At 47.9% G+C, this 25,253-nt stretch overlaps 1 protein-coding gene across 2 annotated transcripts in view; it reads right to left on the bottom strand.

Annotated features, from left to right (window-relative positions):
- LOC122387051 (BMP-binding endothelial regulator protein-like) overlaps positions 1-25,253 on the bottom strand; it is a 39,579-nt gene that overhangs the window by 10,201 nt on the left and 4,125 nt on the right. For both annotated transcript variants that reach the window (XM_043376851.1, XM_043376850.1), the window contains exons 2-5: positions 11,255-11,333; positions 8,947-9,032; positions 7,939-8,047; positions 7,098-7,210 (exon numbers count right to left, since the gene is read on the bottom strand). In XM_043376851.1, coding sequence (XP_043232786.1) covers positions 7,098-7,210; positions 7,939-8,047; positions 8,947-9,032; positions 11,255-11,333 — 387 coding nt within the window. The remainder of the gene's footprint in view (positions 1-7,097; positions 7,211-7,938; positions 8,048-8,946; positions 9,033-11,254; positions 11,334-25,253) is intronic.

Below are 25,253 nucleotides of genomic sequence, written 5' to 3'. Positions count from 1 at the left end.
GTCAAGGTCACTTTAAACGTTAATTTTAGTCCCCGTACCCTGTAGAATCTTTGTTTATGGTCCGATTTGAAAATTTCGGCCACCACTGTGTTCGTCTCATCGAGAAGCAGTAGCACATTTGAAAAAATCCGAGGTCAAGGTCATAGGTCAAGGTCAAGGTCACTTTAAACGTTAATTTTAGTCCCCGTACCCTGTAGAATCTTTGTTTATGGTCCGATTTGAAAATTTCGGCCACCACTGTGTTCGTCTCATCGAGAAGCAGTAGCACATTCAAAAAAATCCGAGGTCAAGGTCATAGGTCAAGGTCAAGGTCATCTTAAACGTTAATTTTAGTCCCCGTACCCTGTAGAATCTTTGTTTATTGTCCGATTTGAAAATTTCGGCCACCACTGTGTTCGTCTCATCGAGAAACAGTAGCACATTCGAAAAAATCCGAGGTCAAGGTCATAGGTCAAGGTCAAGGTCACTTTAAACGTTAATTTTAGTCCCCGTACCCTGTAGAATCTTTGTTTATGGTCCGATTTGAAAATTTCGGCCACCACTGTGTTCGTCTCATCGAGAAGCAGTAGCACATTCGAAAAAATCCGAGGTCAAGGTCATAGGTCAATGTCAAGGTCACTTTAAACGTTAAAATTCGGATTGAAATTCGAGTAATGATTTCGCTCAAAATTGGCATACAGATAGCCCATGGCACGCTGAGTTCAAAAATGGTGACCTTTTTTCCTAGGTCAAACCGTTTGACCTTGAGAGGTCAAAATACTGCGTACCCTGTAGAATCTTTGTTTATGGTCCGATTTGAAAAATTCGACCACCAGTGTGTTCGTCTCATCGAGAAGCAGTAGCACATTCAAAAAAATCCGAGGTCAAGGTCATAGGTCAAGGTCAAGGTCACTTTAAAAACCGCCGTACCCTATAAAATCTTCATTTTTGGAGCTATCGGAAAATTTCGGCCACCACTGTGTTCGCCTCATCGAGAAGCAGTAGCACATTCGAAAAAATCCGAGGTCAAGGTCATAGGTCAAGGTCAAGGTCACTTTAAATGTTAATTTTAGTCCCCGTACCCTGTAGAATCTTTGTTTATGGTCCGATTTGAAAATTTCGGCCACCAATGTGTTCGTCTCATCGAGAAGCAGTAGCACATTCGAAAAAATCCGAGGTCAAGGTCATAGGTCAAGGTCAAGGTCACTTTAAACGTTAATTTTAGTCCCCGTACCCTGTAGAATCTTTGTTTATGGTCCGATTTGAAAATTTCGGCCACCACTGTGTTCGTCTCATCGAGAAGCAGTAGCACATTCGAAAAATCTGAGGTCAAGGTCATAGGTCAAGGTCAAGGTCACTTTAAACGTTAATTTTAGTCCCCGTACCCTGTAGAATCTTTGTTTATGGTCCGATTTGAAAATTTCGGCCACCACTGTGTTCGTCTCATCGAGAAGCAGTAGCACATTCGAAAAAATCCGAGGTCAAGGTCATAGGTCAAGGTCAAGGTCACTTTAAACGTTAATTTTAGACCCCGTACCCTGTAGAATCTTTGTTTATGGTCCGATTTGAAAATTTCGGCCACCACTGTGTTCGTCTCATCGAGAAGCAGTAGCACATTTGAAAAAATCCGAGGTCAAGGTCATAGGTCAAGGTCAAGGTCACTTTAAACGTTAATTTGAGTCCCCGTACCCTGTAGAATCTTTGTTTATGGTCCGATTTGAAAATTTCGGCCACCACTGTGTTCGTCTCATCGAGAAGCAGTAGCACATTCGAAAAAATCCGAGGTCAAGGTCATAGGTCAAGGTCAAGGTCACTTTAAACGTTAATTTTAGTCCCCGTACCCTGTAGAATCTTTTTTTATGGTCCGATTTAAAAATTTCGGCCACCACTGTGTTCGTCTCATCGAGAAGCAGTAGCACTTTCGAAAAAATCCGAGGTCAAGGTCATAGGTCATAGGTCAAGGTCAAGGTCACTTTAAACGTTAATTTTAGTCCCCGTACCCTGTAGAATCTTTGTTTATGGTCCGATTTGAAAATTTCGGCCACCACTGTGTTTGTCTCATCGAGAAGCAGTAGCACATTCAAAAAAATCCGAGGTCAAGGTCATAGGTCAAGGTCAAGGTCACTTTAAACGTTAATTTTAGTCCCCGTACCCTGTAGAATCTTTGTTTATGGTCCGATTTGAAAATTTCGGCCACCACTGTGTTCGTCTCATCGAGAAGCAGTAGCACATTCAAAAAAATCCGAGGTCAAGGTCATAGGTCAAGGTCAAGGTCACTTTAAAAATCGCCATACCCTATAAAATCTTCATTTTTGGAGCTATCGGAAAATTTCGGCCACCACTGTGTTCGCCTCATGGAGAAGCAGTAGCACATTCGAAAAAATCCGAGGTCAAGGTCATAGGTCAAGGTCAAGGTCACTTTAAACGTTAATTTTAGTCCCCGTACCCTGTAGAATCTTTGTTTATGGTCCGATTTAAAAATTTCGGCCACCACTGTGTTCTTCTCATCGAGAAGCAGTAGCACATTCGAAAAAATCCGAGGTCAAGGTCATAGGTCAAGGTCAAGGTCACTTTAAACGTTAATTTTAGTCCCCGTACCCTGTAGAATCTTTGTTTATGGTCCGATTTGAAAATTTCGGCCACCACTGTGTTCGTCTCATCGAGAAGCAGTAGAATCAAGCGATTCTACTGCGAAGAATCGCTTCTAAATTCTAAAGCGAATCAGAATCAAATGCTCCAAATACACAGGACGCACGCCGCCGACGCTACGCCGACGCATTGCAACGTTTTTAAAGGGACCCTCCCACCTTAACATTAGTTTTGAGTTGAGATAGCCAAATTGGTGGCCATGGCCTGCAAATACCGGTTTGGGCACTCACAACATCGACAAATGCTTTAATTCGAAGATATGGAATTTCAAACTTGCAGTTTTCGGATTCTAAGGGGCTAGTGCATTGGTATGCCCCCTTAGAATTTGTGACGTCAGCGGAGATCTAACGATTTTTAAATCTTTCACTAAAACGTTTGGTAGCACGCGGTGGTATATGCTGCTTTGCGCGCAACAAATGCCGCACTTTCAAATAAAGTCGCTAGGAACAGCGGAGATCCCAAAAAGTAAACAAAAGTAAAAGTCTAATATCTTGAAAACCGGTGAATATTTTTCGATGAAATTTGGTAGATATTCGTTTTCGCTCTTTCTGAACCGAGCGACATCACTTTCGTGCCAATTCATTAACTTTTTTGAAGGTGGGAGGGTCCCTTTAAGTCGTCTCTGCGCAATATTTGAATAAAAAAAGCAACACTAATTTGATGCTAAAAATATGGCCAGATCAATTTCATCAATATTTAAAAAAGAAAATGTCTATTTATAACGTAAAATAAGAAATAATCTATTTCCCTTACAAAAAATGCAAAATCATTCAAAAAAGCACAAAATTTACTGATTTATACTAAATTGAAAATAAAATAAAGATTTTATAGGGTAAGGCGACATTTTAATTGACCTTGACCTTGACCTATGACCTTGACCTCAGATTTTTTTGCATGTGCTACGGCTTCTCGATGAGACGAACACAGTGGTGGCCGAAATTTTCCGATATCTCCAAAAATGAAGATTTTATAGGGTACGGCGATATTTAAAGTGACCTTGACCTTGACCTATGACATTGACCTCGGATTTTGTTGGATGTGCTACTGCTTCTCGATGAGACGAACAAACTGGTGGTCGAATTTTTCAAATCAGACCATAAACAAAGATTCTACAGGGTACGAAGTATTTTGACCTCTCAATGTCAAACGGTTTGACCTTGGAAAAAAGGTCACCATTTTCAAACTCAGCGTGCCATGGGCTATCTGTATGCCAATTTTGAGCGAAATCATTACTCGAATTTGAATCCGAATTTTAACGTTTAAAGTGACCTTGACCTTGACCTATGACCTTGACCTCGGATTTTTTCGAATGTGCTACTGCTTCTCGATGAGACGAACACAGTGGTGGCCGAAATTTTCAAATCGGACCATAAACAAAGATTCTACAGGGTACGGGGACTAAAATTAACGTTTAAAGTGACCTTGACCTTGACCTATGACCTTGACCTCGGATTTTTTCGAATGTGCTACTGCTTCTCGATGAGACGAACACAGTGGTGGCCGAAATTTTCAAATCGGACCATAAACAAAGATTCTACAGGGTACGGGGACTAAAATTAACGTTTAAAGTGACCTTGACCTTGACCTATGACCTTGACCTCGGATTTTTTCGAATGTGCTACTGCTTCTCGATGATACGAACACAGTGGTGGCCGAAATTTTCAAATCGGACCATAAACAAAGATTCTACAGGGTACGGGGACTAAAATTAACGTTTAAAGTGACCTTGACCTTGACCTATGACCTTAACCTCGGATTTTTTCAAATGTGCTACTGCTTCTCGATGAGACGAACACAGTGCTGGCCGAAATTTTCAAATCGGACCATAAACAAAGATTCTACAGGGTACGGGGTCTAAAATTAACGTTTAAAGTGACCTTGACCTTGACCTATGACCTTGACCTCGGATTTTTTCGAATGTGCTACTGCTTCTCGATGAGACGAACACAGTGGTGGCCGAAATTTTCAAATCGGACCATAAACAAAGATTCTACAGGGTATGGGGACTCAAATTAACGTTTAAAGTGACCTTGACCTTGACCTATGACCTTGACCTCAGATTTTTTCGAATGTGCTACTGCTTCTCGATGAGACGAACACAGTGGTGGCCGAAATTTTCAAATCGGACCATAAACAAAGATTCTGCAGGGTACGGGGACTAAAATTAACGTTTAAAGTGACCTTGACCTTGACCTATGACCTTAACCTCGGATTTTTTCAAATGTGCTACTGCTTCTCGATGAGACGAACACAGTGGTGGCCGAAATTTTCAAATCGGACCATAAACAAAGATTCTACAGGGTACGGGGTCTAAAATTAACGTTTAAAGTGACCTTGACCTTGACCTATGACATTGACCTCGGATTTTTTCGAATGTGCTACTGCTTCTCGATGAGACGAACACAGTGGTGGCCGAAATTTTTAAATCGGACCATAAACAAAGATTCTACAGGGTATGGGGACTAAAATTAACGTTTAAAGTGACCTTGACCTTGACCTATGACCTTGACCTCGGATTTTTTCGAATGTGCTACTGCTTCTCGATGAGGCGAACACAGTGGTGGCCGAAATTTTCCGATAGCTCAAAAAATGAAGATTTTATAGGGTACGGCGATTTTTAAAATGACCTTGACCTTGACCTATGACCTTGACCTCGGATTTTTTTTGGATGTGCTACTGCTTCTCGATGAGACGAACACACTGGTGGTCGAATTTTTCAAATCGGACCATAAACAAAGATTCTACAGGGTACGCAGTATTTTGACCTCTCAAGGTCAAACGGTTTGACCTAGGAAAAAAAGGTCACCATTTTCGAACTCAGCGTGCCATGGGCTATCTGTATGCCAATTTTGAGCGAAATCATTACTCGAATTTGAATCCGAATTTTAACGTTTTAAGTGACCTTGACCTTGACCTATGACCTTGACCTCGGATTTTTTCGAATGTGCTACTGCTTCTCGATGAGACGAACACAGTGGTGGCCGAAATTTTCAAATCAGACCATAAACAAAGATTCTACAGGGTACGGGGACTAAAATTAACGTTTAAAGTGACCTTGACCTTGACCTATGACCTTGACCTCGGATTTTTTCGAATATGCTACTGCTTCTCGATGAGACGAACACAGTGGTGGCCGAAATTTTCAAATCGGACCATAAACAAAGATTCTACAGGGTACGGGAACTAAAATTAACGTTTAAAGTGACCTTGACCTTGACCTATGACCTTGACCTCGGATTTTTTCAAATGTGCTACTGCTTTTCGATGAGACGAACACAGTGGTGGCCGAAATTTTCAAATCGGACCATAAACAAAGATTCTACAGGGTACGGGGTCTAAAATTAACGTTTAAAGTGACCTTGACCTTGACCTATGACCTTGACCTCGGATTTTTTCGAATGTGCTACTGCTTCTCGATGAGACGAACACAGTGGTGGCCGAAATTTTCAAATCGGACCATAAACAAAGATTCTACAGGGTATGGGGACTAAAATTAACGTTTAAAGTGACCTTGACCTTGACCTATGACCTTGACCTCGGATTTTTTCGAATGTGCTACTGCTTCTCGATAAGACGAACACAGTGGTGGCCGAAATTTTCAAATCGGACCATAAACAAAGATTCTACAGGGTACGGGGACTAAAATTAACGTTTAAAGTGACCTTGACCTATGACCTTGACCTCGGATTTTTTTCGAATGTGCTACTGCTTCTCGATGAGACGAAAATAGTGGTGGCCGAAATTTTCAAATCGGACCATAAACAAAGATTCTACAGGGTACGGGGACTAAAATTAACGTTTAAAGTGACCTTGACCTTGACCTATGACCTTGACCTCGGATTTTTTCGAATGTGCTACTGCTTCTTGATGAGGCGAACACAGTGGTGGCCGAAATTTTCCGATAGCTCCAAAAATGAAGATTTTATAGGGTACGGTGATTTTTAAAGTGACCTTGACCTTGACCTATGACCTTGACCTCGGATTTTTTTGGATGTGCTACTGCTTCTCGATGAGACGAACACACTGGTGGTCGAATTTTTCAAATCGGACCATAAACAAAGATTCTACAGGGTACGCAGTATTTTGACCTCTCAAGGTCAAACGGTTTGACCTAGGAAAAAAAGGTCACCATTTTCGAACTCAGCGTGCCATGGGCTATCTGTATGCCAATTTTGAGCGAAATCATTACTCGAATTTGAATCCGAATACGAATACGACGCTAACTTTATGGACATCTTTACGCACGTTTGTGATGTAAGCTGATAAAACAAATATTGAAATTGGTGACAAGCACCCAGTATGCATACGAATATGCACCAATGCTACATCTAGGTATGTATATGTCGTACAAAAACACATTAATCACACCTAAAACTCGGAATCAGTCGGACAATCTCGATGAGGATTTAGAAACGTTCAACTGCAAACCGGCACACACCGAGGCCGTCATCGGGACGCAATGTCGTTACCTGGATTTTGGAGACGGTGACCACGCCGCTGAAGCAGTGGTTTATCTGACACGGGTCACTGGGGTCTGTCCACGCGTCCCCCTCGGAAAACCGGCCCGCCGCCGTCTGACAGCCTGCCCGAAACACACAGAACAAATGGTGAACGGAAACTCATGGGGAAGTCTCTAATAAACGTGCGTATTGCACAATGATATTCGATAGTTTTGTCATAAATTTGTGAAAGGACAGAACTACACATTCGTTTGTAAGCGCATGCCGACAAATTGTAGCTCGGTATGTAAGATGGGTGGGTGGATGCCATTGAAACCGCAGAGGGGCCGGACATCTGTTTGAACAGCCGCCCCGCTGACCGGTTCCGGCTGCCTGCTCAGAGCCGGCAGTTTACAGATACAGCGAGACCGGACACTGCTTGTTCAGAGCCTGCAGTTTACAGATATAGCGCGACCGGACGCTCCGCAGCACCACGACACAAACTGCATGCTTCTCTGGTTTCCGCAGCCTTTCCAAGGAATACTGCAGGGCAGACCCCAGTGTTGCATTGCATCTTGAAGCACGTCAATGCTGTTTATTTGAGTGCTGAGCGCATGTCATCAGCGGGTTCTGGGTAGTTCTGTTCGTGCTGTCAGCACTATCTGGGTCGTCCCTGTTCGCCGCTGACGGCGAGCGCTGATGTGCCGATAGGGGTAAAAGGTCTGCACTCTGTAATAACTTGTAATGTCAGCGACATGATCGGCAGCTAATTTGATAAATGTTTAGCTTCAGTGGGCATAACATACTCAACTATGGCTGCATCAAATCCTAAGGCAGAGTGCTAGTCGCCTACGCCTACTTGGTCGGTTACCTTTGCACTTTTCGCAGCAGGAGTCTGGCCGCAGTTTCTGTCCCTCCAGCACCAGGTGGCACGTGTCCGCCATGGGACACACCTCCCGGTCACACTTGACCCACCGGTTCTGCGGACAGGTTCGGTCAGACGTCAGCGAGGGTATAACCCTGTGACCTTTATACAGTTGTATATATAGGTGTGCATGTACGAGAACAGCTACGGCTGAAATCCGAGTAGGCGAAGATAGTCAAGTAGGTATTTCGTGCGCTAAAGCCGATGACTAGTTAGATGCTAACTAGACTTACTTAGACTTAGGATCACCGAGCTCGGAGTTAGACCTAAAAGACGGAAGGTAGAACGAAGCTTTCTGGAGCCAACATTCTCCCTTGCGTCACTTCTTAAATGCGGTTCCATGCTGGTTTATGAAAATAACTAAGAACGTTTCAAACATCCTCTCGATAATGCTGACCAGCCGGGTAACTGGATGACTAGGACACCGCAGTGCAACTGGAGCGTGTTCAAGCTGGCCCATGGCCTGGCCTGGCCAGTGGACTAGGCTGGACGGGACGGGACGGGACTGGACTGGACTGGACTGGACTGGACGGGACTGGACGGGACTGGACTGGACTGGACTGGACTGGACTGGACTGGACTGGACTGGACTGGACTGGACTGGACTGGACTGGACTGGACTGGACTGGACTGGACTGGACTGGACTGGACTGGACTGGACTGGACTGGACTGGACTGGACTGGACTGGACTGGACTGGACTGGACTGGACTGGACTGGACTGGACTGGACACCAGTTACCGAGATTTCTGTCTGTCTCTAATTTAGGTATCGACGTTCAGTCACCTGAAAATAATGTGGATCGCTATGAAACTCGGTCCGGCCATTTACGCCAGTGATATTTCACATCGGCATTGAAGTCGCCGGCTAATGCCGTCGAGCATAGATGGGATACAGGACATTATCACTATGTGTGTTATAACTGGTCGTATTTGTCACGGTTAGCCACACTCACCATACACCTGCACGTGATGCACGGGTCGTCTGTGACGGACGGGATGTCCATCAGTTGGCCCTCGTTTGAACAGTCGATATCCAGACCTGCCGACAAGCCGAGCAGGCAGGTGTTAGTCACAATGCAAAAATACGCCACACACGCTGACACTCGTAGTCGAGCTTCAGGACCATACTTACCGGTCAGTCGGGAATGATGCTTATTGCACAATGCAAAATGAACCTAGGACACGGTACAATGACATATAGTTCTTTAAAACAATATACTGCCGGTCGCGTTGTATTGGTAATACGCGTAGCTTGGATTAAATTGGGGAAAAAAAATGAAGGCTCTTAATAATTGTTTGATTTAACATATATTCTACTTATAAAATGTATATCACATACCTATTGGTCGAGTTTATTGGAATAGGGATACATCAACGCTATAATTTATGCTTCAATACGGCGTAAGCGTATTGTCCCGTCTGCCGATTTTAAAGGGAGATAATGAGCTTTCTTTTTTCTTAAATAAAAATTACTCGACATCTATACTATTTCTACTGTAGTTTCTATAAAATATGAAAATTTCCTAGCACATTTTCGTATGTGAAAAAGATTTTTATTTTTGCAAAAAAGAAGCAGTACTTGCAGTACTTGTAACACCCACCGAAATGCGTTGTCCTTCTCTATAAAAAAGTCACAGTATATGGCGCTTTTATTTCAAACAGCGACGCTTGGGTTTTTGTTTATGTTATCGCCTTGTCGTTGCGGTTGTAAGGATTCTAATTTGAATTAGAGTTAATTCGGTCTAGAATTAATTAGATTCTAATTCGGGGGTACATAGTGCCTACTCTTCTTTGTTTCCAAGTATTATTTTGCGCCACAAATGAACGGCATGCGCCAGAAACGCAGCCAAATCTTGCGATTGCGACTACGAAATTCATTATTTTGGCCTCAGAGCCTGAAGCGAAAAATACAAGCATATTTATTTCAAAAAGACTTCAGGTTTGTCGAACGGTGTTATGAGAATTTTGATAACAGTACTGCATAAGTTTTTCAGTGATGCCGCAAAAGTGTTGTATCTATCTTCTTTTATTGTGCAGTCGGCGGGACCGATTCAAAATTGAGTCGTTGCTACTAAAATAGCAGCATATGGCGACAGATGATGAACAGGAAAAATAGTTGCGTAAATTTAGACATAAACCACCCCCAAACCATGAATATCTTTTGAAGGCACTATAGACGACCATTAACTAACTAGATGTGATGAAGATCAAATGTAATGAATACGCTCATTTTACAAAATTACATGCAAGTACCAAAAAGTGATGTAAGTACTTATTCAACGGTCATTTTCAGCGCTCCCCGCTAACGTGACTTCAAGTTGAGATATTTGCGGCAAGGTACCGAATTGAGCAAAATGGTTTTAATTTACATTATAATTTGTTGTGTTTTGTCAGAAAATGGTCCTAACTCAGATTTTGTGGAAAAAGGTCATAATCTCCCTTTAACTGACCAGTGGTAAACAAACATTGAAAGTAGGTATGTTAGGACTGCTACTTTTTAAAGGGCCTTTAAATTTCTTTAAAATAGCACATGCAAAAAAAAAACATTTGCCTATTGCTATGACGTTTACAAGAAGTCTGATGTTAAAAAAAACAGCTCGCTAACAGTTGATTGTTGGTGTTAAAAAAGTAGCTGCTGTTCCACGTGTCATTTACCACTGTCATTACAAACAAAGAGCATCAAAGTTACCCGCAATCAGCAACCAAAGATATAACGAACATTGATGGATGCACGCTGCTAGTGAACACTGTACGCTAGTCTCCAATCTGCGGACGGCGGTCACCGGACCGAGCGGGCCCGTCCGGGCGTACAGTGCTGACGGTCGGTACAGTAACGTCCACCAGTGCGTGCAGAATACCCGCTGTTTGCTTATATCGTGCGCCAGTGACCATTTGTGCGATACCGCCGGAGACACTTCACTACAATCAGTCGCCTCATGCAACAGCGGCTGCATGGAGCATCGTATCGCTGCGGGCCGAGCCCGGTGGACTTTTATGGTCCGTAAACGAATCGTTAGGCTCTCAGCATGCAATATATGCTTCCTTTCATTCTATTTTTGCATGGATCTACATTTACGATGCTGGAACTAATTGACTAGAATTGTTATTTGCTACTCCTGGTGAATAGTGATGTCTCTTAGTCTCGAATGACTCCATACCTATTTCCGCTTTACGTCTCACGATACATAATCCTTTACACCGTAAAATCGTATGCTTACTACCAGCATCATAACTTTGAAAGTAGATAGTATGTCAACATACCTTTCAAGTCGCCGGCTATTGCACTTCTGAATAAGCAAACGATGACAATCAGAAGACATATCAGCCTCCCAGGAGCCACCTGTGAACAAACGGTGTACGTCAGTGGCAAGAACAGACAGGCTAGAGGCATTACAAATAAAGGGACCTACTGAGCTTCCTTGAGAGATGCCACTTTTTAACGTTCCTGCTAGAGATATCTGCACCCTTCCAGCCCACCCACGCCCGTCTCCGCCGACCTCTCTCTTGGTATGATGGCGCGGCGGTAAGCCCATCCCGACCCGCCCCGTCTCCAGCCTCCGATGGCCCGTGACCATCCGGCGGCGTTCGCCAAGGGCGCGGCTGTGCGCCCTCTGCTGCACCGCCCCCGACCCGACCCGGCCCGGACCGGCCCTGCAGACCGCCGGCCGCGCGCGGCGGTCGGACTTTGACATGGCCGAAATTAGGCGGCGGGCTAGGTCCGGGCTCGGATTACTCCAGATACGCCTGCGCTCCAGGCCTTCCGAGCGGTGCAGACCGCCGAGTGTTTACCGAGCGGTGAGCGGGGACAGGGCGCTCTCATCGGTCCGCAGACAGCCTGGCCGGCCGGTCAGCGGGAGTCTGAGTCAGGGAGTCATTGTCGAGACAGGCTGCCTGGCCGGCCAGTCAGTCGCCGGGAGTCTGAGTCAGGGAGTCACTGCAGACAGGCTGCCTGGCCAGTCGATCAGCGGGAGTCAATGAGGTCAAGGAGTCAAGGAGTCATCACTGACAGATGCGACAGGCCCAAGGGTACAGACCTCCTCGAGAGAGAAACCGCCGACAGCGATAGCCGGTCAGTTACTGAAGGAAAACGCGGTATCTACCTACACAGGTCTGGGCAGAACCTGCTGACCCGAGCAACAAGCGGTCTGACACAGACGTATTTCAGTTTTCAATCGAGGTGTTCTGTGGGCATTGCTTAGCTTATGCGTCTGCTCCGATGTCCTTGGTTTCGTAATTCGTACTGCTCCTCTACCTACCAGAAAGACGACCCATTTCTGCCGAAAGCGTTAAAAGATTAAAGGTAGTGTGCCACCTTTGAAAGATTTCCCATTTTATTTTTCCTAGGATAAGAAGCTTCTGTTTTTACCTAATATCGCAAAAAAAATCAAAAATGGGCCTGGAATAGTGCCTTTTTCGCCTAAAAGTTTTTCGGTTTTTAGATATGTATAACAACTGTAGTGGGCTCACCTGCAAACAGGCGTCGGGCAACAATCGCGAATGCGGCGCACTTGTGACAATAAGCAAAGGTCATTATAGTGTTACGACCATACGACGTACGGGAATGAGTTATCAGCTGTCTAATCGTAGACAACACAATGTCGAGCCTTAAACTGTAAGCCCGTATTGGTATTGTTTCTTTTATTTGGCTGTCGAACATTATTTATGGTTTGAAATATGATTTTATGTAAAATAATTGATATGAAAAAGCCGTCTTATAAGTTATGACCCCATTTCACCACACGCAAGTGGCAGAAATGACAATGATCAGCTGACGCATTTTTCTTGGCCTAAGTCAGAGCGCGCGGCCCGACGCACCACGCGTATTTGGAAATTCCGACCTCGACGAGCATCAGAAGCCACCTAACAGGCGTGTTCGAAACCGCAGGAGATGATGATGAACGGGTTTATCGAAACTTGATTGGATGAGCATATCGGTAATAGCGATTTCAGTGTGTGCATTTATTGTTCATAGTGGTGTGAAATGTGGTTGGGGTACGACCGACAACCCGTCGGGGCGAATTTCGCACTGGGGTACTCAAAATTTGAAGAATTTAAGACGTTTCCGTGAGTTTTGAAGGTATGGATAAGTTCTAAAAATCCGGTTCTCCTTATCTGGGCCATTAACTCCATACGGTCCAAGAAAGCTGGCACACTACCTTTAATGAGCTATGCAATACCTCAATAAAAATGGAGAGGAGAGAGGAGAGAGCAAGCAGCAAGAGAGAACTCGAAAGGAGCAGCTTCTAGTCTCTCTCCCGCTAGGGACATGTAATGCCCTGAGCTTCGCCGCCTCTGTAAACCACACATTGGCGGAATACCGTTCGTTCTCCGCTGCAGTACTTCCGATCTGACGAAACATTTCTTCACACCGCAACACCATGTTCTTGGTACCGTTTATCGTGTACGCTCGGCCCGACCCGAGCAAGGACGACCGACACTCGACTGTCACGGGTTCTGTTACATGTCCCAAAATGCCAGCGAGTTAGTCAGCAGCCTTTCATAGCACAGCGGTCCCTTGAGAGCCAAACGGCTGCCATTGATTCGGATTCTTGTCACATTGGACATTGGAACCTAACTGTGTATGGTATGCATTTACATTTACGTATAAGCTCAGATCATATGGCTCAAGAGAGTCGATAAGCTCAGGAAAGGATTATAATATATTCATCTATTCCATAGCATATGTTTTGCAACTTTCGGAGCACTGATACCGAGCTGACACAGAGCACTACCCTACCGACTATCTTGTCACCAGATCTTTACTATAGTAGACCAATGCTTTGCCGTCAGACTCATTGGCCTCGAGGTCACTGACCCAATGGCAGTATTAGATGACGGTCACTCCCACACGCTGTCCTGCCCGGCACACGCCTCTCCCTCCCTCCTCCCTCTACCCCCTCTCTCTCTCTCTCTCTCTCTCTCTCGTCCCTCTCCCTCTCCCGCAGCCCTGGGACAGCTCGCCATGAGCCACCGATCGGCGCCGCCCACCCGACAATCGAGCTGGGCCAGCCATTTGGTTTGTAAATGTCGGCAGCACAAGGCCGCGCCGGCGCCGGCGCACAAAGAATGCGGATGGAGCGGGCTGCGGCGGCGGCGAGGGCCGGGCCGTGACGGCGCCGGCCGACACGTGACGGAGCTGACACGGAGCTGACACGGAGCTGACACGGCTGACACGGGCCCTCACAGCGCTAAACCGCGATATCTAAGCGTGAAACGAATCGTAGCTGCAAAAGCACGGTCGCCGAAATGTCTTATTAAATGCAAAAAGACATAATAAAGCAATCATGAATTGTTATCATGAGTACATGAAACATTTTGTATTGGGTGAATAAGACAGCATATCTTGGTGCAGTTCTAAGCAGCTGTAGCTATGGTAGCAAGAGGACAGGCGAAGATAAGGACGTCTTGTTGCCAGGACAGTGCAGTAGCACTGAGGCAGGAAGTTTGTATCAGCGCATTGGACCAAAATCTTGAATAGAGTCCCGGGTTGACGTTTTAGTCTTATACACGATTGAGGTCTCATAGTTCAACGTTACGTCAAAAATCATGAGCCGTAAATTAATAATAAGGGATCGCGGTCTGGTAGTCCGGCCTCCGGTGGCTGTGACGTGCAGGTCCGGTGCGGAGAACGAGCCAGGAGTTTCGAATCGCTGTCGGGGGCGGCAGCGCTGCGGGCCGCACGCAGCGGGCGGCGCAGTGAATCTACGACGCACAGAGACCGAGCGAGAGAGAGAGAGAGAGAGACGGCCAAGGCCGTTCTGAGCGGGGCGCGTGGCCGCGGCGGGTCAGCGGCAGCGCCGGGCGACTGGCCGCGGGCGGCGCGTGGGACGGCCGGCCGGCCGCCGCAGCACTGCACCCGGCCGGCCGACCGGCGCACGCTGGGCCGGCGGACCGGAAAAGCGCTAGAATCTTGATATTTATTAGTTGACCAGTTGTCGTTTTGAACGCAATTTTCTGTCAGACTAGTTCAGGGCACTGTTGTTCGCTGTACCAACAACATTCTTACATATTGCATCGCTTTTCTGCAAGATAAGCTAGCTTTTTGCAAGCAGCTGCAAGACCATAATAAAAATCATATCTAAATTTTTAAATAGACTTTTATAAAAACGTTATTTCGAGCAGCTAAAAATGAACATCTTATACTAGCCTCTGATTACTCATCTTTCGTTCCATATAGGTGCTTTGCTGCTTTTCCCTGCTACTTTTCGAGATATGCGCCAGTCAACCACATGATGTAGGGGCAATTGTCACCTCGCCGCTCTACTGACGGCCCGGCGCTCTTTAAAGCGCTGAAATTTATGAAAAACGAATGCTTATAATCTGAATAGAATATATGTCCCTGAGCTCAGAATTTATCAACGTACACAATGCTGTCAAAATTTTTGGGCCAAAGTCAATAATTAAGTCATTATGAACCCCCAAACACAAGTCAGTGATAATCAACAACAACTTTCTCTTTAGTTAGACTTTTTGAGAAATGTCATTTCGAGCCGCTAAATATGAGCATGTCATGCAAACAACTAGTCGATTGTCTGCCATGCCCTATTGCCGATTATTGCCTATTACTGCTACTTTTCGAGATATCGTCTGCTTAGTCACCTGAAATAGCTGCTATGCCACCCTACCGCGGTAGGGTGGCATAGCAGCTATTTCAGGTGACTAAGCAGACGATATCTCGAAAAGTAGCAGTAATAGGCAATAATCGTCAATATGGCATGGCAGACAATTGACTAGTTGTTTGGATGACATGCTCATCTTTAGCGGCTCAAAATAACATTTTTCAAAAAGTCTAACTAAAGAGCAAGTTGTTGTTGATTATCACTGACTTGTGTTTGGGGGTTCATAATGACTTAATTATTGACTTTGGCCCAAAAATTTTGACAGCATTGTGTGCGTTGATAAATTCTGAGCTCAGGGACATATATTCTATTCAGATTATAAGCATTCGTTTTTCATAAATTTCAGCGCTTTAAAGAGCGCCGGGCCGTCAGTAGAGCGGCGAGGTGACAATTGCCCCTACATCATGTGGTTGACTGGCGCATATCTCGAAAAGTAGCAGGGAAAAGCAGCAAAGCACCTATATGGAACGAAAGATGAGTAATCAGAGGCTAGTATAAGATGTTCATTTTTAGCTGCTCGAAATAACGTTTTTATAAAAGTCTATTTAAAAATTTAGATATGATTTTTATTATGGTCTTGCAGCTGCTTGCAAAAAGCTAGCTTATCTTGCAGAAAAGCGATGCAATATGTAAGAATGTTGTTGGTACAGCGAACAACAGTGCCCTGAACTAGTCTGACAGAAAATTGCGTTCAAAACGACAACTGGTCAACTAATAAATATCAACTAAAGATTAGCATTAAAATCGGCAAATGTGGTGGCCACTAGCGGGTCTAAATAGTCTTGTGTTTGGTGACAACTGACCACCTCAATTTCGACCTCAGGGCAAAAATGGCATCAGAATCGTATGCTTTGATCAATTTGGGATCGAATGATACATATTTTGTTCATATTGTGAAAAGTCACTCTTGGGGGTATTTCTAGCGCTTTTCCGGTCCGCCGGCCCAGCGTGCGGCGGCACAGGCAGGCGCCATACAACGGTCGAGTCACGCCGAGCCGCCGCCGAGACTCGGCGCGGCGCCGAGTGGCGCCCGGGGTCAGCTCCATGATTGCCAGCCTTCAGCCCACTGGGTCAGCGGCCGACGGGAAATGCTGTAATTATGGCACCACTAGCCACAAAAAAGCGGCCCTCCGGCGCGGTTCTATGGAAAAGACTGACAGTGCTGTGATTCGAACAATTCGTGAAAGTAGAGCACTTATACAATGCCTGCTTTCAGCTTCATGAATTAAGATCAGCGGGATGGCATATTTCACAGCGATAGGCCTTTGGCGCCTGGAGAGTTGCTGGAAACTGTGCTAAAACCTCTCCCATCCCGCCGGCCTTTGGCAGATGAGCGGCGACCTACAGCCTCAGTTCAGCCTTCAGCAGTCTCGCTAGATCCACATTGAATCAACCCCACGGAAAACACGACCGTCACTTGTGGCTGGGAGACAGAGAGGTCCTCTCTCAGCAGCAATATGACAACGAGTTAGGCAGCTTAATCACAAACCGGCTCTGGACATTGAACAAATACCACCCGAATTGCTGTCAGCATGTGTCAGAGCTGTCGTAATCGGCGCTGTCTCTCTGAGCCACTCTAAGATTGAAGCCGACAGTCGAATACAGTATCGACAGTTGTCCCTCTAATCGCCAGCGGAGCTCCAAGCTGTCAGAGCCCCAGCCCTCTCCCGGCAGCTGCGTGCCGGGGAGAAGACGGCGACGTTCCGACAGTGCGGCGGCTGGCAACCCGCAGGTCCCAGACCGACCAGACGCGGCCGGACGTCGACAAACAACTGCTCCGGAGACGGCGGGTCGCCGGAACAGCGACACGGAGCAGAGACACCCAGTCCGTGTAACTAAAGACAGAGAATAAATACAGGGATAGGTCAGAGGCACAAACTCTGGACAACAGCTGGACAGAGGACAGACAACGAGCAGAGGCACGCTGAGATGAGGCCAAGTAGCCGTTCCACAGACTGGAAGATCTGAATGCGGTCTCACATTTCTCCGTGGAATCCAATTTACATAGAAAGGCTGCTTTGCGCAATGCACGGCGGCCTTCTGAGAGAATGTGCACAATGCTTGTTGCAACAGTTCCGATTCCGATAAAAGTGAGTTGTTGTGTTCTATCTAGCGGATGTTCCACCTTTTGTCTTCAGGACTAAAGAATGGGCAGCGTCCAGGAACAGGGCGATGCTCTCTGCTTAGGCAGCATATAGAGAATGGTCTTTGTTCCTGGGCGGTCTCTGTGCACAATGCTCTGTGGAGGTGCACGGCCTGAAAGTCTCTGATCGCAGTACAGCTCTAGTCTCTGTCTGTGTGCTCTGTAAAGGTAGGCGGTCCCTGTCTCTGATCTCCGAGAGGCTGAAAGTCTCCGTCTGTGTCCGTTACGGTAAATCTGCCGGCGGAGGTGGATTTGACCACGCCCGAGCCGCTGCACGTACGATAACAGTGCCAAACAGACGGGCCTGCGTCTGTCTGTCCCTCGCCCCGTCCAGACCACTCTGTCGTCTGTCTGCCGGTCAGCCAGCCAAATCAGTCTGCCACGTCACCCATCCAGACCAATCTGTCACACAAAACAGCAGGCCGGGGAAACGCGACCCCTCGGACGGAGAGGTGTAGGCCGACCGTGACGCGTCTGGGCGCCCGCCGGCCGCCGCCAGTTCCGATCTGAGATCATTGACAGATCACCGATAACGTGTAGCGTAAATAGTATCGCCAGAGTGGCACCGGCACCGCGCCGATTTGTCCGATTAAAACTGGCGCCAGTTTTATCAGCTCTGGTTCTAATTATCGATTTGGATGAATCACGATGTAAACCGTTCGTACAGGTTGCCCGACATTGCATCATTTTGTTAGTGCCTGTAGGTAAAGCCCGGTCGTGTTTCGGTTCAAAAGCCGCGCCTGCGGCTGCAGCTAAGACAATCTTTGTCTCGCCCAATCCAGGACGAGGGACATAACATAGACGGTTACTGCACAGAAGTGTCTACAGCCGTATATGGATAAGCAAATCTTTGTCTCATAGATCCCTAACATGATCATGACAGCAATCAGTCCAACTGTTTATCCTCCTGCCAGTTGCCGGTCACGCTAGATCGACGAAACAAAAAACAACATTTGGAGTTTGAGCCACTTCAAACGCGTTTACAGATGTTCTTCCTTGCCGGCCGAGTGGTGCAGTGAGGTAAGCCTCGACCAGTGGTACGCTCGGCTGCTGCTGGTTCCTGTTCAGACGCCTGTTCAGGAGAGCGGCTGTCAGCAGCCGTGTCGACAGACACACGGCGTCAGTGCCCAGGACATGATCCTGGTCAGAGCGGAACCAGACGGGTGGCGCCGTCCCCGCTGTGGCTAGCGCTCGGCGACCATCAGAACAGAACTGCAGCGTGATGGACACAGGGTCTGGTGGTCACCTAGTTCGTTCTGTAGTGATAGGTATTGGATATATAAGGCCCTATACCGCGGACTAGACTGTCTTTGCCACTGAGTGGGATTTCAGCGCGTGGTTAGAGGGAGGTCTATTTCGAAAAATGGGCATGGGCCATTCCTTAAACACTAAGCAACAAATTGAAAAAAGACGGGACATAAGTTTTATGTCCCGTAACTACTTGATTGATCAGAGGGTGGGTACTTGATTGATCAGAGGCTAGCTCCATAGAAATATTATTTAATTTGAATGCTGACCATGATTGACAGATGATCACAGTGCTCCGGCTGCGCTTGTCAATGTTAGAACGGACATGAGGAGACGGGACCCGGATAAAAATATACACTGTTTGCAGCGTAGCCTGCCCTCTAAAAACAATGCAAGCTTATATCAATAAACTGACGTTGACATCGACAATGATTGAGGCTCCATCGCCCACTGTCTGTGTGGCTTCCCAGTGCCTTCGCATTGGTCTGAGAAGGACATTGACTGGTCATACAGTAAACGTTCACTGATATATGTGTACAGACTCTCACCGTATTGACCTATGGGTATTGACGGACCCACCGGTCTGCCTCCACTGTGACCTAATTGATTTATATGCAATTGCAGGCTAAAATCGATAAACCCTGATCACCGCACCTATTCAATCATGCTTAGGTAACGACAAACCCTGCATGACCGGATGCTCATACATACCCAGGCATCCAAGGACTTTGGGACTTCATCCAACGATCTCTGAATTTGCTCTGAGTGTCGGAATATGTTGGCCAATGGCCATCCATACTGCAGGGAAAGACGCTGTTTGGTCTCCCCATAATCGTCGTACGCTGCTGCGACATACCTTGCTCCCCTGTACGGGTATCAGCGGAGCCCATTGGCGGCCAGCCGCAGTGACCAGTGACTGACGGCGCCGTTAGATGCTGCGGTCCGCCGGCGGCGCGGGGGCGCTGTTTATTTCGACCTCGGACGGCGCGGCGGGTCAGTATATCGGGGCGACGGACCGGGGCGGGGATTGGCGCCTCACGGACGGCGCACTTCACTGCACCAGCAGTTAGAGGCACTGATTACACCCTGCAGGTCACCCCTGGTCGGTCACACTCCACTGGACCCCACCACGCCCCTCCATAGGAACCCTACTTTACTGGTCCCGGCAGTCACAATTGACCAATTACACCTCTCAGGTCACACTCCTGATTGGTGATTTTATACCTACCATCAGATAAATCGTGCACGTCTTTAGCCATGACAGCTAAGACAGCTAATAGCGCCAAAGACAGCTATTCGAAGTGAGATACATTTTGTATCTATCTGTATCAGTTGTATCTATATGATGTTCTTCTGGTGGTTTCTGCAGCTTTTTTGTTTTGCATTAGACGATGATTTTCGTTAAAAAGCCGATCGCAATATACATTATACACCATGTGATCAAAAGTTTTCGAATCCATATTTCTCTTGCTAGAACATTTAACGTGTTCTAAATTTAGTTCAACAGTTTTAGCTATCTTATCAATTCAGGGCTCGGTTATCTTCAAAACTTCTTTAAACTGTATGGTGTTTACGAAATATGTTTATCAGTTCGGTGAATAGATTAAAGACCTAAGCGAAATGGGTTTAAATCTAGGTCCACATTTAACTATGTATGTACTGTCTGTCTATCTAGGCCAACGGGGCCGTGATGACCAAATCGAAAAGCTCCCGCAGTTACAAATAATCTTATGATATTAAACGAATTCAGCCATTATTTATAGGTACACGATGTAAAAGATCATGCTTAGCATCACTGCCATTTGGGATCATGGTTTTTACATTGAGTTCGGCATTACAGACAACCTTCTCATAATCTGAAACTTGAACTGCTGCTGTCGTTACTATTCAATCTAATGATCATGCGAAAGTAAGAGAGAGGGAGGGAGAAAGAGAGAGAGATAGATAGAGAGAGAGAGAGAGAGAGAGAGAGAGAGAGAGAGAGAGAGAGAGAGAGAGAGAGAGGGAGAGAGAGAGACTCGATCATTTGCCCGGTGGCGGAGTCGACCTGAGACGTCTCGGCCCGGCTGCCTATGGTCCGCCAGCGGGGCGCTGCCTATGGTCCGCCAGCAGGGCGCTGCCTATGGGCGGCCAGCGGGGCGCTGCCTATGGGCCGCCAGCGGGGCGCTGCCTACATTCCGACGCCGGCCCGTCGGACACCTGCCGCTGCCGCCGGCGGCCACCGGTCGCCGCCCTAATCTCCGCAGCTAATCACGCGCAATCAGCTTTTCCAGCCGGCGGCGGCGCCCGTGGCCGCGTCTCTGCTCCGTGGAGACGAGAATGGCGCCGCGCCATTGCGCAACGGACACCGAGTCGCAGCAAGAGTCGCTTCACTGCCGCTGCTACTGCTGCCGCTGCTGCTGCTGTGCCATCGCTACTTCTATCCGTATTATATTCACTTGTGGTATATTTGCTGATGACGTCGCTGCCTTTTTTTGGGCCAGCGTTCTTTGACATTGTAATTTGTATGGACGGAGAGGAGGTCGTTTGGACGAGTCACGGCGTCCTGTCTGTGAGCTGTGGGTTGTGCAGACACAAGGACAGCCGTTATAACGGGCTCTGTAGTGTCTGTGTAGTGTGTGGCCGCGGACAATGACGTAAGTCATGGGACACCGTACGGAGTTCCATGACCTATATAAAAATGTCAGAGAATTTGGAGGTTCGGCCAATCCTTGAGGATGGTCATACATTGGCAGACAGCTGCCGTTGTTTCTTTATTGACAACGTCTAGGGATCATTAATTTAATTGTTAAACGTCACTCACTGCGGAACTGGCGAGTTAGGATTGTTTGCTCTGACCCAGTAAGTCGTCTCGAATGTCACGTTTAATGTTCATGTTGACCCATCCATACTGCGCCGTCGGGCCTCACAGCTCGGAGAGTTGCGCCGTGTCAGTCAGTGGCCACTGCCGTTATGTCATTGTTTAGCGGCTCGATGAGCGGCCGGGCGGCTCGGCCGGGGCTCGATGACAGGCATGGGACAGAGAGAGGCGGCTCGCTAGCGTCAATAAGCAGCGTGCGGCGGACCGGCGCCGGGCTGACAGGCCAGCGCAGTGGGGCGCCCGGCGGAGGGTGGGAGGGATCAGCCACTGTAACGGGTCAGATCAGTGGTCGGAGACAGTCACTGCAGTTAGAGACAGCCACTGGCCACTATTCAAAGGCTAACTGTCATGTCATTGACAAGAGACAAACGGTCACTATCCATGGAGCTGACGAGTTCGGTTAAAGGTAGTGTGCCAGCTTTCTTGGACCGTATGGAGTTAATGGCCCAGATAAGGAGAACCGGATTTTTAGAACTTATCCATACCTTCAAAACTCATGGAAACGTCTTAAATTCTTCAAATTTTGAGTACCCCAGTGCGAAATTCGCCCCGACGGGTTGTCGGTCGTACCCCAACCACATTTCACACCACTATGAACAATAAATGCACACACTGAAATCGCTATTACCGATATGCTCATCCAATCAAGTTTCGATAAACCCGTTCATCATCATCTCCTGCGGTTTCGAACACGCCTGTTAGGTGGCTTCTGATGCTCGTCGAGGTCGGAATTTCCAAATACGCGTGGTGCGTCGGGCCGCGCGCTCTGACTTCGGCCAAGAAAAATGCGTCAGCTGATCATTGTCATTTCTGCCACTTGCGTGTGGTGAAATGGGGTCATAACTTATAAGACGGCTTTTTCATATCAATTATTTTACATAAAATCATATTTCAAACCATAAATAATGTTCGACAGCCAAATAAAAGAAACAATACCAATACGGGCTTACAGTTTAAGGCTCGACATTGTGTTGTCTACGATTAGACAGCTGATAACTCATTCCCGTACGTCGTATGGTCGTAACACTATAATGACCTTTGCTTATTGTCACAAGTGCGCCGCATTCGCGATTGTTGCCCGACGCCTGTTTGCAGGTGAGCCCACTACAGTTGTTATACATATCTAAAAACCGAAAAACTTTTACGCGAAAAAGGCACTATTCCAGGCCCATTTTTGATTTTTTTTTTGCGATATTAGGTAAAAACAGAAGCTTCTTATCCTAGGAAAAATAAAATGGGAAATCTTTCAAAGGTGGCACACTACCTTTAAAGACAGCCACCCGAAGATCCAACTCAGATCATCAACTCAGGTCAACTCAACTCAGGTCAGTCTGAAATTGTAGAGGAAAGCGATGCCGTCGCTATCCTCAGACTCTGCTCTGAAGCTCTGGTGGGAAGGCCCTGAGGCAGCAGACGTGCAGTCGGCGGCGGCGGACGGCCGAGCCCAGGGCCGGCCCGGGAGGAGCCAGCGCAGACCGGACTGAGGACCTGTCGGCCGGCTGCAGCAGACCCCTCCGGTCCGGGAGGAGCCGCCGCAGACCGGGCTGAGGACCTGTCGGCTGCAGCAGACCCCTCCGGCCCGGGAGGAGCCACCGCAGACCGGGCTGAGGATCTGTCGGCCGGCTGCAGCAGACCCCTCCGGGCCGGTCAGACGGGCCGTAAAAATGACCGCAGACCGGCATCGCACGGCTTATTTGAATTAGATTAGATAAATAAACACGAGTGTATGGCGAGCGGCGAGGAATGGCCTGCGGAGCCTTGTAGCCACATGACATACCATCCGAGCGGCGGGCGGTGTCCTATGGCTGCCGCTGTGTCCCCGATAACAGGGAGGAGCGGTGCAGCGCGGCCGTGCAGTCCGTCGGAGCGGGGTGCACCACAGAGGCTCGGCGAACAGCCGCCGCCGCAGCGGACAGAGAACGGCAGGGCTCCTTACAGACTGCGACGCAGGCGACGCGAGTTATGGTGATGTCTGACGCAAAATGTTAGTGACTTATGCTATGAACGCCTCCCCTTTTACGTCAGACTCCGTCCTTTCTTCTTCGTCCCAACTGAATCGTCCCCTTATGTTCTGACAGTAATGATTAACATTTCCTGAAGCTCCAGCTGTATTGTACCATGAAGCTTGTGCAATTCCAATAGGTACTAGAAGAGCATGTCTGTCAAGTCAAACTTCGCTTTGTTTTCCATGGAGCTACCTGGGTTTTAGATTTCCTTTCCTTGTAATTTCGCCGTCACCATTCGCCAATCGCTCTCCACCTGGCAATTTAGTTCGCCCCGCACCATCTGATCCAGTCGCCTCCCAGCTCCGTCTTCAGTCGCTTCACAGACGACGTCCTCAGTCTCCTTTCCGGTCGCCTCCCTGTCGCCGTCCCCCGCAGTCCCCCGCCGCCGTGTCGCCGTCCCCTCCATCCCCCGCCGCCGTGTCGCCGTCCCCCTCCGTCCCCCGCCGTCCCCCGCCGCCGTCCCCCGCAGTCCCCCGCCGCCGTGTCGCCGTCCCCCTCCATCCCCCGCCGCCGTGTCGCCGTCCCCCTCCGTCCCCCGCCGCCGTTCTGTCGCCGCCCCCGATAGCGTCGCCGATCGCCCAAACAGCGTCTCAGTCGACTGAGAGCGCCGCTGTGCGGCCTATCGGTGGTTTCACCACTGATGACGTGCTGACCGGCCGGATCCGAGGGATGACTGGACCGACGTCAGTCGCCCCACGGCTTCCCACTAATCTCCGCATCATGGCCGCTCCAGCAGGCCCCACAGCGTCACAGTCGCAGTCGGTATAGAACAGACAACTGGGATCATAGGCGATATAATGATAGACAGGACTGAGCGCATCTTTCTCTAATCACCTAATCCATCTGTCCCTGAATGCAGTCCTGTCTTAACCCGCGCCGGTGGGGTCTGTTTATAACGCGACCTGGTGGGGGGCTGTTTTTTGCCCCCCCCCCCCTCGTATCTCCGAAACTACTGGACGGATCCGCAAAATTCAAACGGCGTTCGAAAGGCCTGTCAAATTTGTCGAACGAAACCAAATTTCATTGACCTCGGGGTCACCGATGACGTCACAGGTCAGGTCAAAGATGAAATGTTTCACCGTTCACGGGTCTTCTAGGGAATGCGCTATAACACCGAGGAAAACGCATTTTGTCGAGAATCAGCGATAGGGCGTCAGTTGCCTAGTAGATATGTTGCTATTACAGGTCACTGACAATACCAGGTCAGGTCACAGGTCAGGTCACCAAGGGTCACGGGTCAGGTCACCAAGGGTCACGGGTCAGGTCACATGAGCCCAACTTTACTAACCCGCGCCCCACTGGGGGGGGGGGCTATTTATAGCCCCCCCTCCCGTTTTTCTGCAATAACTTCCAAACCGCTTGGCGGATCGACGCCAAACTTTCA

The sequence above is a fragment of the Amphibalanus amphitrite genome, unplaced genomic scaffold (assembly GCF_019059575.1).
Source record: "Amphibalanus amphitrite isolate SeventyFive unplaced genomic scaffold, NRLGWU_Aamphi_draft 000272F_arrow, whole genome shotgun sequence".
In the NCBI taxonomy this organism is placed as follows: Eukaryota; Metazoa; Arthropoda; class Thecostraca; order Balanomorpha; family Balanidae; genus Amphibalanus; species Amphibalanus amphitrite.
The sequence above is the reverse complement of the archived record's forward strand: the minus strand, read 5'-3'. Positions and strand labels throughout refer to the sequence as shown.